Here is a 16,232-nt window from a genome sequence, read left to right on the forward strand (position 1 = left end):
AATATTTAGTTAACGATTCTTATTATCACATATGGGATAGGAAAATCGACCGCGTAACTTCCTTATTGCTTCTTATAGATAAACGTAATGGCCGTATTCACCTCGGTTACTTAGAAAAATACATAATATATTTTTTTATTGACAAAAATTATCTATAGTTTGTGCGGCTATCGCATTTAGAAATTCCATTGAATCTGCTGAAATTCAAGATGAACCGACATCTTATTTATCGTCGTTGTTTGCTTCAATATGTGCCTTGTTTGACGAGACAAACTATTCGACGCTTACATATTGGGTCGCATTGCACTCTTTCCTCATTCATCGACAGTTGCTGCATCCACTGAAAATAATAGATCCAAACACAGCCGATCGGATTCTAAGTAGTAAAAACCCATCCCACTATTCTTGTGGTACCAAAAATTTACAGTCTACTACAACGAATTTGTTCGTTGCCGCTGATGGCGCTGGTGGAGTGGCCCATTTTTGTCATCGGAATCCTTGCCATCCCCTCTGCCTGTCTCTGATGCTTTCGTTCGCTCGAGCTACGACCGCAATGTGTGGAATTGCCAAGCGGTAATTTATCGCGTCCCGCCGATCGAGCACGACCAGCTATTGGTGGGTTTGATACGATACGGTCAATTGAGCTTCAGATGTCGTGAGGCAGAAGGCGACGCCAGGGAACTAGATAGCAGAGGAGAAGCCGCGTTTTCCCTTCTCCTAGAATGGCAAAGAAAAAACACATCCCACATTTACGAAGCGACGGATATTTTATACCTTTGGTGGACCACAATATTAGAAAAATTGTAATGCCCCCATTTATATGACAGCGTTTCTGACTGTCGCTTTCTCCTGCTATTTACCGAAGTCATTTCCATTTATTCTTCGACCATCTTGACCATCATCGTCTTTGCCCTCCGGTCGGCCACTGGAAATTTCATTGCTGCTATTATTGGTTGAGGTGTGGCTGTTCATCGGAATTATTTTGCTGGGTGGCGTCTATGCTCCGAACTTTATCGGGTTCACATGTAACAGCGCATCGGTAGCCCGAAGTTAAGGTTTGCGTTGATCTGAAGTAACCATCGCCTTGTAAGAAAAAAGAACAAAGTATAATTCACGGAGTAGCCATATTTCCTTCTTGAGCAACTTCCCGGAAAATCGCTACCGTCATCTTTTATCCGTTACCCCTTTTCGATAAAATGGAACAAGTATGAAAAAGGCGATAAGATTACGGAGCGTAACTATATAGAGGCAAACAGATACACCAGCTGGGTTAGATAGGCAAGCTTATATGACGAGGAGCACTTATCTCTTTTAGAACAAACGACGTACGAATGAAAATATTTCATAATATAAATTAGCTAAATGCAATAAACTGTTTAAACAAAAACCGTGGCTAGCTAATATAACGATAGGTCCTGATTCCCTTGAAAGCTCAAATCACAGGTAGGCCTGTATAAGGTGCGAGAAGTACAAAGTCTGCCGGAATGAATCCATAAATTTACAGTAAATTAGCTAGGAATTAACCGTTTTTCCGTGTATATATATTTTTCCATATCCCATAGACGGCACATTAACACATCCACAGACCTGTAACTTCACGTCACTGCCCATCCTCTTATAGTTCACGTTAGTCGCGTCAGCGGAAGAGGAAAGCAAACGCTGGCGATTTGACAATAGATTTACGTTTTGTTGTGACGTCTAAAGAAAAATCGCGTTGGCGCAATAATAACGAAATCAAAGGGTAAATAACGAACCGGCAGGGTCTAGGCGCAACCAGGCAAAATGGACTGCCCTCGTTGTCGCTCCTTTGCATGCCTTAAGTTTTTTGTTTGGGCAACACGAATTTTGGCGGTGCACTTTTAAGCCGCGTAATCGTAGGAACCTTGGTTAGACCTTAATAGCATACATGGCGTGCTATAGTCGACAAGCTGAACGAACATTTTGATATAGCTGAAACGATTATCCTCATGCACGCCTCAGTTACAGATGGAGAGACTACAGAGTATATGATAGGGCTGTTATAAGTATGATGGAAAATGTTAAGATATAGGGGCTAGTGCTGGGATTCTGTAATCTTTGATAACCTATACTGCAATAGAAACTTTTGGACAGTCGAAAAATTGTTGGAAACCCCTACGTATTCCAGTAAGTTTGAGATGTTTCGCAAGTATCCCGGTAGGTGTAGCAGCTTCTATCACCTTGTTTCATATCTATTCAGATGTAGATGTTCTTATATATGTTATTGCTATTATTGGTTAATATGTAATCGCAAGTGATCACAGGAATTTGATTTTCTCTTTGCCAGCAACTGATTATTTTAAATCAGAGGCGCCTCTACAAAGGCGTTATAACCTATTTTCAATCAGGTACTTTTGAGGGAGTTGTAGCGCCCTTTGAATTTCATGTTTGGAGTATTTTTTCGCTTTGCAATTCAATGTTACGATTGTTTCTCTGCTGTAAGTTTAAAATTAATTCACTAGTAAGCTTTTACGTCTTCACACAATCCATCAACTTGCAGTTTCGCATATAGCTTTCGTTCACAAAACTCATCGCTAACATTTGTACGGTGAAGCAAGCAAATTTGGTCGATCGTCAGGTTTCATGCACAAAGCCCAGGTTTACTGAGGCCCCGAAGAAACGCTTTTATCTACCTACCCTTAGGCACTCCCTTTTTAAAAAAGTAGAAACCAGTGGTAAGGTGTATATAAATAGGGAACAATAATCAAAACGTATGCTGGTCCGTTATTAGGAATTATCGGCTATAAGCACTGATCTATTATATAAATTACAGCAGATACTTCTTAATTAAACTATTTGCAAAAGATATATCGTCGTTTGGATTGGAAATAATATATTAGGTAACGCTGTGGAAGTTGGCGTGAGCGGGCAGATCAGTCGCTACAAACATAAAGTGTCGGGCTGAATTCTCTCAGTTGGGTCTCCAGATTCCTCTGAGTTAAGTTTTTAATCTCAACTCGTCCTGCAGTCACGTTTAACCAGCGCCAATATTATTTCAGTGCCATCCGTGCCACCTCAGAATTTTACTACCGCTTATTGCGGTGGTAACGCTAAAAGCTGTTAGCTTTTTCTAAAAATAAACTGATAAAAATTTTTCCTATTTTTTACTTTGTATGCTAGACGGGCTTTTCCTGCTAAGTGGCCATCGGCCCCGTTGACATAATACAGATGAGCGTTCGATTTAATAATTATCAGATGGCAAAAAATATTTGTTCGTATGTCTGCTTATAGCCAGTAGCTTCAAGGGAAAATACAATACGAGGCGTGCAACATACGCAAGATCATAGCGGCTAGGAAGAGAATTCTATCGCAACTCGAATAGGGTTTATTCAAGCAAACAAAATCAGACAGTTCTTAAATAATCCGAAATCAGACGATGCTCAAATCAGATCAAACAGAACCCTTTGTGTTTATTAGCTCAGTCGAGGTGTCTGAGTTAGTCTGTAAAGTCTGTTTTCTTTTCAGATTAAAATTGTCTAAACTGTTTTTTGCTATGTCCTGCAGAAGAATTCTGGTCATTCTATGAGTGTAGAGCTTAGTTATATCCGACCGTCTGTTACAAACACAGAAGCATCTGTATACATATATACACGAGGATTTAACAGTTAGTCACAGGTGATCAATCTAATCAGAACATGTTTAAGATGTGTGCTCATAGAGATAATTTAATTAAAATATTTTCTCATCTATTATATACGTCTTTTTTTCTGCTATTACTTATTTGACAAATTTACAACGGTATGATGAAGTCTTCTTTATAGCTTGACCGAATCAATAAGTACATTTTGCGCATCTAGTAACGGTTGGATTTGGCCTATCGTAACCTTGGATCAATAATAATGTATGCATGGTAATAAGTATCTAGTAGATATTAAAGTAATCACAGTAAAAACCAGAGCTTTCAAATTGTAGCTGATATGTCCTAGTTTACAGCGTTCCTATTTGGCTGAGGGTTTATAGATTGGATACGATTATATGCATCTGTTAGACTATTTCTGTAATAGCCAATATTAAAAGCTAGGGACAGTTGTGGTCATTTTTTCCAGCATGTTTATCTGATTTAGAAAAACTACTTCGAACTACGTTCAACAGAAGCCGAGATCTCTTCATAAAAATAAAAAACACTGCCCAAAAACATTGCTTACGGTATATAAATTTTATTCGGTTGGAACATATTTTGGTAATGTCTGAAACATAATACGACTTAAATTATAGAAAAAATAGAATAAGAACAACAGCCGAAATAAATGTTACGAGCTTTGCGTCCGGTAGGCGTTGCTTCAAGCATGTGGCCCCGGTACCAAACGAGGTGTGTTTACTGTTTTTTTAAGCTAAACTACCCCCCGTGTTCGCCACTCCGCTTGCTAAATATACACCTTTCTACAGAACGATCACGGATACTGATATGACAACTGAGCATATGCCGACATAAACCTGTCGTTCTACCTACTTGGCCTTGCTGTCACAATAATCTTCATTTTGATAGACGGTCAACGTAAAATACGCCACGTACATAGCTAGCCCATGGTCCGTCTAGGCCAAACGGCCTATGTTACTATTTATTTATGCGTACTATTGCCTATTGGGAGCAAGCGGTGTATGACGCAAGTAACAGGCGCTACCTAACAAAGTAGCTGTATAGTTACGAAAAACTCCCTGATCACTCAGTGACTGCGGCAGTTTCTTGTAAAATAAACAATGACAAATTTCTGTAAATAGAGAGTGCACAGAAACCGATTCAGGACAATCCTTTCGAGATACGTTGACGTCGTGCAATAAATCGATGATTACGGTTCTGCCTATCAGAAGAAAACTACAACGACGAACACAAAGGAGGCTGTGGTCCAGTTTCGTTATCACAGCGACATGGCCTGTGAAAACCTACTACGTCTATCTGCTTCGTTTTCTGCCACTACCATTTACCTGTCGCCATTAGATAAAATAGAATAAGTTATCATAAAAAGATCTGTTGATTGATAATATTATACTGCTATGAAGCTGTGCCATATCTGTTGATCTCAACGCTAGGCGACACGCGACGAACAAGAAAGCAGACGGTTTCTCACTTTTCATCTCTTCGTTATCGCTGTCGTTGTCCGGAACGGAGAAGTGGGGTTTGGTGGCCGCCAAAGTCAGTTGCTATACCATCAATACCATTAGACAGAGATATTGTGCCTGAAGTAAAAAAAAAAAAAACAAGGGTGCGTGGATTTCGGAACATAAGGTACGTGGAGCTTGTCTGGTATTGGCTGTGCACTGGGTAATGTTGGCCTGTTTAGGCCATTAAAAGTGCAACATAAACGTACAGTACATATTTATAATATATATTATGCTAACTGAACATTATGAAGTGGACTCGATTTCTCGAATGGTGAACCCGTTAAATGAGTTCCCGAGTTGGATGTTGACAGCTTTTCTGTAATGTTACTGTCGAAATAAAGGCAAAATAGTAAACAACAGCTGGAACAAAATATTACCATTGCAACAAAGCTGATTATTGTTGTTTACATAGCATATCATCCAAACGTTGCTCATAATTTTTCATGACAACACGGTAACATGGCGGTAGTTTGAACACGAGGCACAATTAGTCATTTCTGATATTGTGACATTGATAATGCGATCGTGTCGACACCTTACCAAAGAATCGTGTTTTATGCCTAATTTAATGGCATAAAAAGATTTTACATGATCCAAACAGCTGCACATGAGGTTCATACCTAGCTATAAATAGTAAGCGGGTTACAAACAACTGTGCTAGCTCTGACATGAGGCGTAGATGATCGTGTCCACAGCGAATGCATCCTCATGCACGGGTTACATCGTGCGCGCACATGCTTCGATTATTTTCTCTTGTTACATAGTGCGTCATAAAAAGGCGCTAGTAATTGATCATACACCAGAAATAGTTCCTGATAATTAGTAACCGTTATAAGAGTTTGATTATTATTGTTATATTGCCAGGTCACATGTCCATGGTCAGCACTAGAGTTACAGCGTATGTCACATTAAATAGGTTTGCCATATAGCAGCCCCTGCCAACTTCAGTTTTCCCTGTTGCTTGCCGCCAACAGCGTTTTTCTTTATGCCTATTTTTATACGAGTAATTGTCATCGTCACCTTTAATAGCGAAGGTGCTTGGCCTAACTATCCCTCGTTCTATTTCCTGTGCACACCCATAGATGTGTACACTCCACAACAGGTACGGTTACGCTTTGATTCCAGCTAATTCTGTTAGCAACAGAAATTCATTTTGCCTATCTTGTACAATTCCGAATAACAAAAAGGATACGCTTTGTAATGCGTTGTCATATTGTTGAAAAAGAGGTCAGCCCACGGTAATGATAACGATGACGTTCTTTGAAGTGTTCTGCTCAAACTTTTCGAATCGGCAGATGTGTCTGTGTGTAGAAATCTATCACAGACTTAGTATATGGACCCACGGTCACTGCTTAGTGCTTAATGGGCTCCTATGTTTGCCATATTTTTGACATAATCCTGACCTTCACCGTATATATGCCATGTCTATAACTATCTGTGATAGAAATATTCATTCATGTTGCACGTGGCTCTTGCATCGCATATCGTTGTTAGGATTGTTATTATTACGTTTTGGTTTTCTTTACCCCTTTCGCTTTTACCTTAACGCTGTTTAGCTGGATAAGTGTGCGCTCGCCAGCGTTTGCCGCGGCCACTGCTTCACATCTTATCGTTCAGGCACACTACTGGTCCTAATATTATACACATTCAGTATTTCTTCCTATTTTTATTCGTTGGACTCGAACGAATGTATTTTGAGGGTCTTTTTTTTTCATACTCATAGTCACAGTCATATCACCCATGGCTGCTTTACGAGTGCTTCTCCGACCGTGTTATTTGTTTTTGGCATATCGCTAACCGCGACATGGTTTGTCGAAGTAATGCATCTTGGGGTATCGTATGAATTATTTGCTGAGGCTGAGAGAAAACATCATTGAGCCATTGAGATGTTAGTACGAATGGTGGGTCTGACATGAATAGGTTACTGGTAAAACATTTTTGTCTTGACCACTATTAGTAATAGAACACTTCACTAACTAAATTTTGGGGTTCACAAGTATTGGGGCGTCTAATGAATCTGAAGGTGACCGCGACCTATTTACTCGTAGACATCAATCATTTTACTTGGCAGTTTGTAGTATTGTTCAATGAAGTTCCGGGCTTAGAGAAAGCGAAGCTTGACGGAAAGGGGTTAGTCGGCATTTGTCCCCATGGAACGAAGTCTAGCCCTCAGGGTTGGTTCAACACTCCACTGGGTGTCCACGTTCGGTTCTAGCTGCACCGACTTCGTAAATAATAGATGAAGTATGTTGATATAGCGAATCCTTTAAATCCCCTATATGAGAGCGAAATAGCGAAAAAAAAAAGAACTGACCTCGATTTTTTTGATACAACATGCTTCTCGCGTTAACTAGCATAAAGTAATGCCATAAACCTTCTACGTGAGTTCAGATTTTCATGCGAAAAGTTCCAAACATACGGTTATATATATTACAGCCTGTTCTGAGGCAGTCAGTCAACTTCCTGTAGTAGAGAAACGAAACAGAGCGCTGTCTACTTAAGTTTAGGTAGACTGCTGAATCTTTTTGCGTCAATAGCCAGCAGGTGACCTAGCAGAGATTCAGCCAAGTAGAGAATCAGCGAATCTTTAATAGTAAATATGAATAAGAATGCTGGCATTGTACATAAAATATCTAGTAGTACGGGTATTCCTAGTCCCTGTGTAATAAGGCTAATGTCGGGTAAGGATCGAGGCCAAGTCTCAATCGTCGCCAAGGGGATAAAAATTCTAATAGACGCCCAGCAACATTGAATAGGCTGCTGAAAAATGATCAGCTATAGAGTTGTCAATTAGACCATCATTGACATCAGATGGAGAGCCTTCCAACATTAGAACTAGTTAGATATAGTCTCTTTCCAAAATTGCGCTACATAAATTGAGACGAAGCACGCTTTGACTATTTTAGGTAGGATTCATTTTTATTTAGATTGTAATGTAGGTAGCCATTTAAGAAAAAAACAAAGACAATTTAGTTTCAGCGAAGTGCTAACATTTAACAGTAAATACCCAGCTCACATACCCCCTAAATCGTTACAGGTTACCCCCTACTTTAAGTGTATTACACTGCTCTACATCAGAATCGCTTTCGTACATTGCTCAACACCGTGACTACACAGCAAAAGCTATGGCGCTACATATTAGACGATAGTCTCTAGTCATAGGCGACGCTATCTATCAAAGACGCGGCCGACCTCCTCCTGTACCAATGACTACGTCTGCAATTTTTGTCCTATTATCCTTTATCAATAAAAAATCTCCACTATAATGTGATAGCTGTCACTTATAGTGATTCGCAGTTACTATCGACGATTTGAAATTTCTGTGCGACGTTCCAATCGAGAATCCGCCGTCCATTACCATCGTATTACTCCATCCGGTATGTCAACTAAAGAGGAAGCAGGTCAAGCTGCTCAATCCGATGGTCGCTGTACTTTTACGTCTATTATTTGTTCTTATAACTGTGTCGTTCCGAGACCATCCATCACGCTAGAAAATTCACCATAGAATTTAGCACGAACTATGGCTGGTTCCACCGGCGCTTCTCACCAACGTCATCATCAGCGGCAACATTAGCGTTTTTGTCGCCCGCGGGCTCAAGCACAATCGAAAAAAGCATCGTTAGTCACTTGTAGAACAGCTCAGAGCTATCGTCTCCCTTTGTGTGTTGCTCTTGGTATTTAAGCTTTTCTTTCACTTACTCTTTGTAGGTAAAGTCGGTGTAAAAAAACTCAGGCAAGCAGTTTTCGAAGAGTTGACTTGCTCGCTGGCTTGGGGGTAACGGTTTATCACTTCGTTGCGGGGCTGCACCATCTGATACCGGGGAATAAACAGTTCTAATGCCTCTGCATAAAGTTTTCTGCGATTACTAGGTGACGTTCGTGTCGCCTGACGCTCGAAATAACCCTGACGCCTGTAACGCTATGCGCGTAGCCAGCAGAGTAGTCGTAATGTCGGAACTGCCCACACTGGCTGATTAATGCAGCCTGTCATTGCCACCTTCTACAGAAAGAAGCAGCCGATGGTGATGGCGGTTGTGCTAGTTGCATTCAAACCATTTCGTGTGCATTTTGCATTCTGCTTCTGCTTCGGCTCTATTGACCGGTATTTAGTTACTGGTGGCAGAACTGGTAAGTTACCCCTGATGTCGCTGTTACCATCCTGGCACCAGGTGTGCGACGCGTACAAAATTAAGGACTCTTTTCATGCTTGCTACTGGTTGAAACACGACGTCTGGGCATTACGAACAGTCCGTTAGACAATGAAGTGAACTATCGTCGGTGGACAATGCCCTAGTGAGCACACCCATTGGATAAGCGAGTTCCATCAGTAGAAAAATGGTGGTCGATACACGGACTCCGACAAGTTGTTGTTGGCTCCGAAAAAGCAACTTTGGCCAACATCATCTAACCCCGGTAAAGGCAAATTAAAATGGGCAGGGCTGCGAGCGAAAAAAAAGACCAATTACCAGCGGTAGGCAAGTGGAAATTGTCAGGTGCTTGTAACCAATTATACTGTTTTTACTCCGTGTCAGTCTTTTTTTTTCTAATTTCAAACGAAGAGGGTAATACAGTCAAATTACAATAATAGGTCAATTTATTCTGATCTTGATCGCATGCAGCTAAACAAGAAAAACGAAGCTTGAAAGGCCCCGCAGGCTTTGCGTAACACAGATGACCGCTGAGCGCTAAAACTACCTTGATTTTTGAACACTGCTAATGTTTTCGTTTTCTTTATTTACTCTTTTTGGGCGCGAGAAAAATTATATTTAGTAAATTGTTGGTACATTTAGCATTTTAAAACGTGAGAGCCTTTAAAACGAGTCACATATGGCCATAGGAAAAGCATGTTGGGGCCAGTACTAATTCAGACATATAAAATTCAATACGCGGTTTGTGTACGTCGCATCACAAATAGTCAGATGCTTTACGAGTTATTTAATGGCTGTATAGAGCAGTATAGATCTCGCCTCACTAAATAAATAAAAAACACAATTTGTAAACATCTGATGATTTGTTTTATTAGTGATGTTGGTGTGGCAGAAAACAAATATTTTCTGTTGCCACCGCGTGGCGCGTGTGTGTCGTAGCTTTCCTTAGGATATATTATCCTCTGTGCTTTAATGATACGTAAAATACTTTCGATGATTATACTTGTTATATGTATACTTGTATGTCATTGAGAACTGCTCCTTGGTTATTAAAGGGTTGGATAAGGCTATTGCATAAAAGATCGGGTCATATGTTATGTAGCCATTCCATGTAGCAATAACTGAACAACGTTTTGTATTCGTACATCGATTCGTAATCGACTCACTGCAGATTCTCACCTTCATAAACACGGATAAAAACAGTGCAGATCACCGTGGTAACAGGTAACAAATCACTCGCAGCGAACCTTCTCCGATTGTCCTACGAATACAGATGTTACAGTAATAGGAAAAAAAAAAAAAAAACAATAATAACGTTCAATCAAGCATCCAAATACCTTATCTTACATTAGCCGCTTGAATCTTCCTTGAGTAGACAGATATAACACATAGCACAAAACAACGATTTCTGCATCTGCTAAGTCATAGAACAGCTTCAAAAGGCTCCCCCTGTCACGATCAAGATCGCTCGTGTTGCTATCTATGCGTTCGTTGTGCCTTCAACTACAAGATGCTACTTATGCTTTCAAATCTGATAACCTTATCAGCGTTGGATCCCGGACAGTGGATATCATAATAAATAACGATGATTGTTGATAAAAACGAACTGACAGGTACAAGTGACGTTTAGAAGCCGCCGTTACCATCACCACCATCTTTACTGCCGCCGCTAGGAAAGACGATACGTTGCTATAGGCGCCGTTGTAATAACTGACCAGGGGTGCTTTTTACAGATCGATCGGCTCTCAGCTTTGGGCAATGCAACGTTTGCACAAGTAACAGTGTAAATAGTTTCGCGTTTTTTGTTACTATGAGCCACGGAGGTAGCGTGAGCATGATTTGCGCGACAGATTTGCGAGATCCAAGAATCACTCGAAGGCGAAGGAAGATTTTGTTGAAAAGGATACGACAAGGATTTTGTTTCTGATTAGACTTTTACACTACTTTTTGTGTTAGTAGATTTACCTTTATATATTGCAACATATTTATGGCTCCTCCTAAACGTGTATTGGGTGTTTTGCTACAACAATCCTACGTTTCTCGCATCAAGTCGAAATTTCACGCAGACGAAAAAAGGCATCGGAAACTCCGGAAGGGACCGGGAGCGAGAACATTTTTCGCTAACTTGTAAATTTAGGTACGTTTGTATTTTCACCCTGACATTGGCTTACGCAACGATTCGAGCAGTAGTGGATGCGTGCTCTGTCCGATCCGCGCATGTTCTTGTGTTGCAGCAAAATGCAATAGATACTGAAGTTGAAATATCGAAAGGTACATTAGAAACTGCTACATTGAGCAAGTACTATGTAAGACGAAGATGGGAGGAAATGGATAATGGCTCATTTGTGTTGGTCTCGGTATATAGAAGCTATTATAATGTTGTGCAGGTTTGTCATTAAGGCTAACTTTTCGTGACTGTGGTAGCGTGTTCACCAGGTAAAAATTTTAAAAAAATGTTAGGTGACCAAAGTTTGAAATCGGACGTAGATTCACTTTGTTTCGTGCCGGAAGACAGCCTTCTAAAATAATGCTGAACGGCAACACCGAACGAATCGCTTATTTCTGTTGCAACCTGAGGGACGTCTGATGCTAGACATGACAACTGGTCGTTATAATGCCGCGGTAACTGGTTATGACGCCTCTGCGCAGCACTGTGGCTTGTTGACCTTCATCCGACTATGGATGTCGTTTGTCTTCTTCTTTTTTTGAGATCCTCATTTGTTTCCGGAAAATTTAAATATAAAACAATTTAAAATGTTAGACCAGTGTCGCCTAAAGCGGCTGAAAAATCTCAAACAAGTATAGTTTTGTAGGTTTTGCAAACTTTTACGCTACAACACACAGAATCTATAACACGTTGATACTGCAATGTATTAGACTGGGAAAAGGTACATCTAAAGAAACATTCAACTAACTGGATGGAACAAAACCTTTGCACACGCTATTTTTTAGCGTAATGTTGTATTGTATTGTACAATATAATCAAGCATATATTCGTGTCGAGGAAGCAAACCGAATTAATTTCTATTCAAAGTACAACTGCCAGGCTTGATTAAGATACTTAGGTAAATGTTCAGAAGCGTTAGTTATTGGCGCACGCTGCTTTTCAAATTATGGATGAAAGAAAGGATCAGTTTGTCGGTCCTGTACTGTTTGCATATCTGATAATAGATTGGAATACCCTCTCATGTAAGTACCATCACCCCACGGGCTTGGAGGCCTTGACCTTGACCGAGCAGGCGTTGCTGCTTTTTGTTGACCGGAAACTCTTCACTATATCAAAGATATCATTTGAGGCCTTTTATTTACTAACGCTCACCCCTTTCTGGGAAACCTCATTAAAAAAAAACTCGATCTGTTTAGGATTATTTAGACATAAACAACACCCGGAAAACTAATTTCTTACCTGAGTAGCCGTGATGTTCTCGTTTACTGAAACTCGTACTGTCTTATAGAACATTTTTGCCGACGACAGAGACAAACCTAAACTACCTGCGGCGATCATCCTTCTATTTATCTATTATATATATATATATATATATATATATATATACTTATTAGCGCTAATGATGTCTGTTGGATTTAAAATGCACTTTTGAAATCATTTGAGTCGTAGGCTTTTGTCCGTTATCGGTTAGGAATGTGCTTGCAGCTACTAGCATGGGATATCTTTTGATGCGAATCCTTAGTCAGGATTTAATGTAATCCTTTTTTCAACTATACTATATTTCAACTATTTCTATAAGGGAAGAAGAACGATTTTAGTACCAATTGAAATCCAAACAACTCACTAAATGATATCTCGTAACTTGCGTTTCTCCATTGAAAAACAAAGCAAAATTAGCAACAGCAGTATTTCGTTCAAATCGCCATGAGCCACCACGTCCGCGCCATTCATTATGATTGCTACTGCAAAAGAGATCATACGTAGTTCTGGAGGTTGTCGGGCTGAATTGAGCTAGTGGTTTTTACGAGTATAGTGTTGCAGACTTTGTTTCCCTGACCAAACGGTGTTCTCTTCGGTTTACACTGAAGCCTACATAGAAAGGGGCCGTTCACGCTGTCAATTGTCTAACAAGGTAATAACGATCGTGACGACTGATAAAGCGATTTTATGTAAATGTACACAGGCAAACAACTATATATTTCAACGTTCTCGTCCGTTATCGGCATTAGGCAGCGCTTCATAGAGCTCGCTTTCAGCCCAAAACAAAAAGCATCTATGCTCAGTTTGACAAGTAAACACGCAATCTATTGCGCTGTCCGTGATACAATATTGCACAGATCAAATGATAACATACTATCTAGGATCGGCCAGCCTTATCGTGACTCGACAACACCGATGTATGGATTAGCGGGAGTTTTTATTTGAGTAGGTCTCATCTAGTTGGGTCACTCACATCGTCGACAGGTGAGCGGAAGTCGAAAGACGATGAATGCACATGGCCACCAGTCAGCGTTGATGACGTTGTATGCTAAAGAAAACATAGCCTAGGGCACCTAGCGTGCTTATCTGCTGCCGTGCAGTCAACAACCCGCAGGCGTATATGGTTATCGGCTAGATGAAAAAATGACGCTGAGTCCCCACTGTAAAAATAGGAACGTGGCCTGCAGTGCAACCCGATCTTACACCAGTCGCGCTACCAGGACATGCCATCATTACAGCAGGAGGTGGGGGGTGGATGAGTCACAGAAGTATGCGGCATTTTAGAACCCTTTCACCCTTTGCTCACAAGAACACAGAACACTATCTAGCATTAAGATCCTAGCCTCTATTTTCGTTACTGGCACCGACGGATGTCTATGGTGCGTGAAGACCCCCTCCCCTCAAAAAACAGCTTATTTTCCTATCTTTGATTAGCTATTCATAGGACCAATGTGGCTTTGTATTAGGGCCAATGACAGTCTTCTTTTACTTTTAATAAGAACAGGGGTCGAAGTTGAAAGCAGTTTTATAAATCACCGATAGAGATCTTGTCATACATGTAGCACAACGTCAATGACGACGCCGATGATGACGTTTATAATGACGAAGTTTTCTCACTCACTCGAAAGCGTCACACTGGAAAATAAGTCAAAAGTTGTCTATTGCAAAAGAAGAGTTAAGTTTTAAACTTGATAATAAGCATGTCATGCTAAAGGTTCTAGCAAATCTGTGAACTGTACGAAAGGAAAAAAAATGAATCCTTTTGTGATCTACGAACGTTTGTTACAGTCCTGAATAGAGACTCCTTGCGAAATGTTCACCAGTTTTGTACATATACGATATTCAGATGTATATAAGTCACCGTGATTCGATGATGTGTACCAGTTAGCAGTACGTTTCGGCCGCTGAGCTATCAGGCTGTAGGCGCACAGGCACGCGCACATAAATAAAAGTACTGTTGTTAAAATAAAATCCCATGAAATAATGTAATTAACTTATAATATCATACCGATCAGTTATAATTTAATCTAATTGAAACATAGACCTCTGTGGTCACCGTTCTATGCCTTTCCATTCGTTTCAAATTTTAAAAAACTAAAGACTGAGAAAACCATTTTACATGTCACAGCTGGCTCACTTAGGACTTATCCAACTAGCTTGTTTTCTGGGCTGGTACTAAAACTGAAGAGAGAACAATAGAACTTAAGGTGATAGCAACGGTCATACGCATAAGTTCATCGGCTGAAGATAATTAAGGACATTAGCTTGCGATCGCGTAGGTCTAGCTCAGTATAGATTTGTGCGCGTTACCTGACGTGTGCTGAACTCGTGCTGACATATTTTGTTGTCGATGCTCTACGCTATGTAAATAGCTTTGAAAATGTTTAAAACGATTTTTCTTCTTCACGATTGTTTTAGTAGTTTATGCCGCTTACGATAATACTGACTATTTCCGTTTCGCTATCACGAAACAGGAATACCGGTTTCACAGTTACAGCTAAAATTACACTCTGCCAGTCTCCTGGGGCAACGTAACCATTCATCGGGCAAAAACACCAAGTGCCTATATAAATTGTATGGCGTCTGATTAAAGCCATTTCTTTTTTAACCTATGGCAAAAACCTTTAGACTATCAAGGATGTTGCAAGCACTTGTGACTGCCTGATTATGGCTTACGGGTTATTAGGACGGCCATATATGCGAATTTCTTATAAAGTAACCAATGCTAAAAACAAAAAAGCATTTGTTGTTACGTCGACTAGTATCTATTTAACGGGCAGCTATTCATTATATTATATAAAGAATGCATAATGGTTATTTCCAAACACTTCAACTTGGAGCAGCTTAAGGAGGAGGCCGACATCGTGGACGTCGACCACCGTGAACGACGCTACTATGTCGGCTTCTGCGCAGCTTAAGACTCAATAGCCGCTTCCCATAGTAATAGGCGAGTGACGACATCTTTATGAGTGCGCTCGGCTCGAAATACGTTTCCCTTGTTTGAGTTATTACAAATACAGCGAGAACCAGTCATATATATATATTCGTCTGTAATGAATCGTCTACACCAGCATCCATCGTTGTATACGTATCCTCTAGAAAGAAAAAGGTTTAAGAAGTGCCGAACGCACGTTTGAAAGGCGTCGCAGATGTTTCTTCGCTAGGCATTTAGACGCGGCGCTAGGAACGCTCGCGATACGTTAATAGTTTTGTTTTTTATCGTTGCTGTCCTTTTCTGTTTGTTGCTAACGATGGAAAACAAAAACCCTGAAGCGTTTTTTTCTTGGCGCTAGTTAGCATCCGTGATCATAGTCTGTTTGTTCGGCCGCGTGTGAACCGTGTCTGCGTAGAAGGTGATGCGTAGGCGTCGCTGTAGCATGTAGAACGGTAGGGGACAATTGGTGCGGGAACGAAGAGCTGACTACTATTAAGAACCGATGGGATGTCTCGTCAGTGGTAAGCTGAAACGAACGAGTTGGAAAACCCTACTGATAAAATGAATTAGGTTTTCGTAAAATAACTGATATAAGTCGTGATAA

At 40.4% G+C, this 16,232-nt stretch overlaps 1 protein-coding gene across 3 annotated transcripts in view; it reads left to right on the plus strand.

Annotated features, from left to right (window-relative positions):
• Nucleotides 1-16,232, plus strand: part of ninaC (STKc_myosinIII_N_like and MYSc_Myo21 domain-containing protein ninaC) — a 152,800-nt gene that overhangs the window by 39,748 nt on the left and 96,820 nt on the right. Inside the window, exon 1 of one of the 3 annotated variants that reach the window (XM_086974158.1) lies at nt 9,327-9,531. The exons of 1 other annotated variant lie outside the window; for it this stretch is intronic. In XM_086974158.1, coding sequence (XP_086830284.1) covers nt 9,454-9,531 — 78 coding nt within the window. In that variant the 5' untranslated portion in view covers nt 9,327-9,453. Of the gene's footprint in view, nt 1-9,326; nt 9,532-15,779; nt 16,150-16,232 lie in introns of those variants that run through there. One more of the 3 variants, XM_022813736.2, reaches the window with a different exon arrangement.

Source organism: Varroa destructor, unplaced genomic scaffold, assembly GCF_002443255.2.
Source record: "Varroa destructor unplaced genomic scaffold, Vdes_3.0 BEIS01000007.1, whole genome shotgun sequence".
Lineage (NCBI taxonomy): Eukaryota > Metazoa > Arthropoda > Arachnida > Mesostigmata > Varroidae > Varroa > Varroa destructor.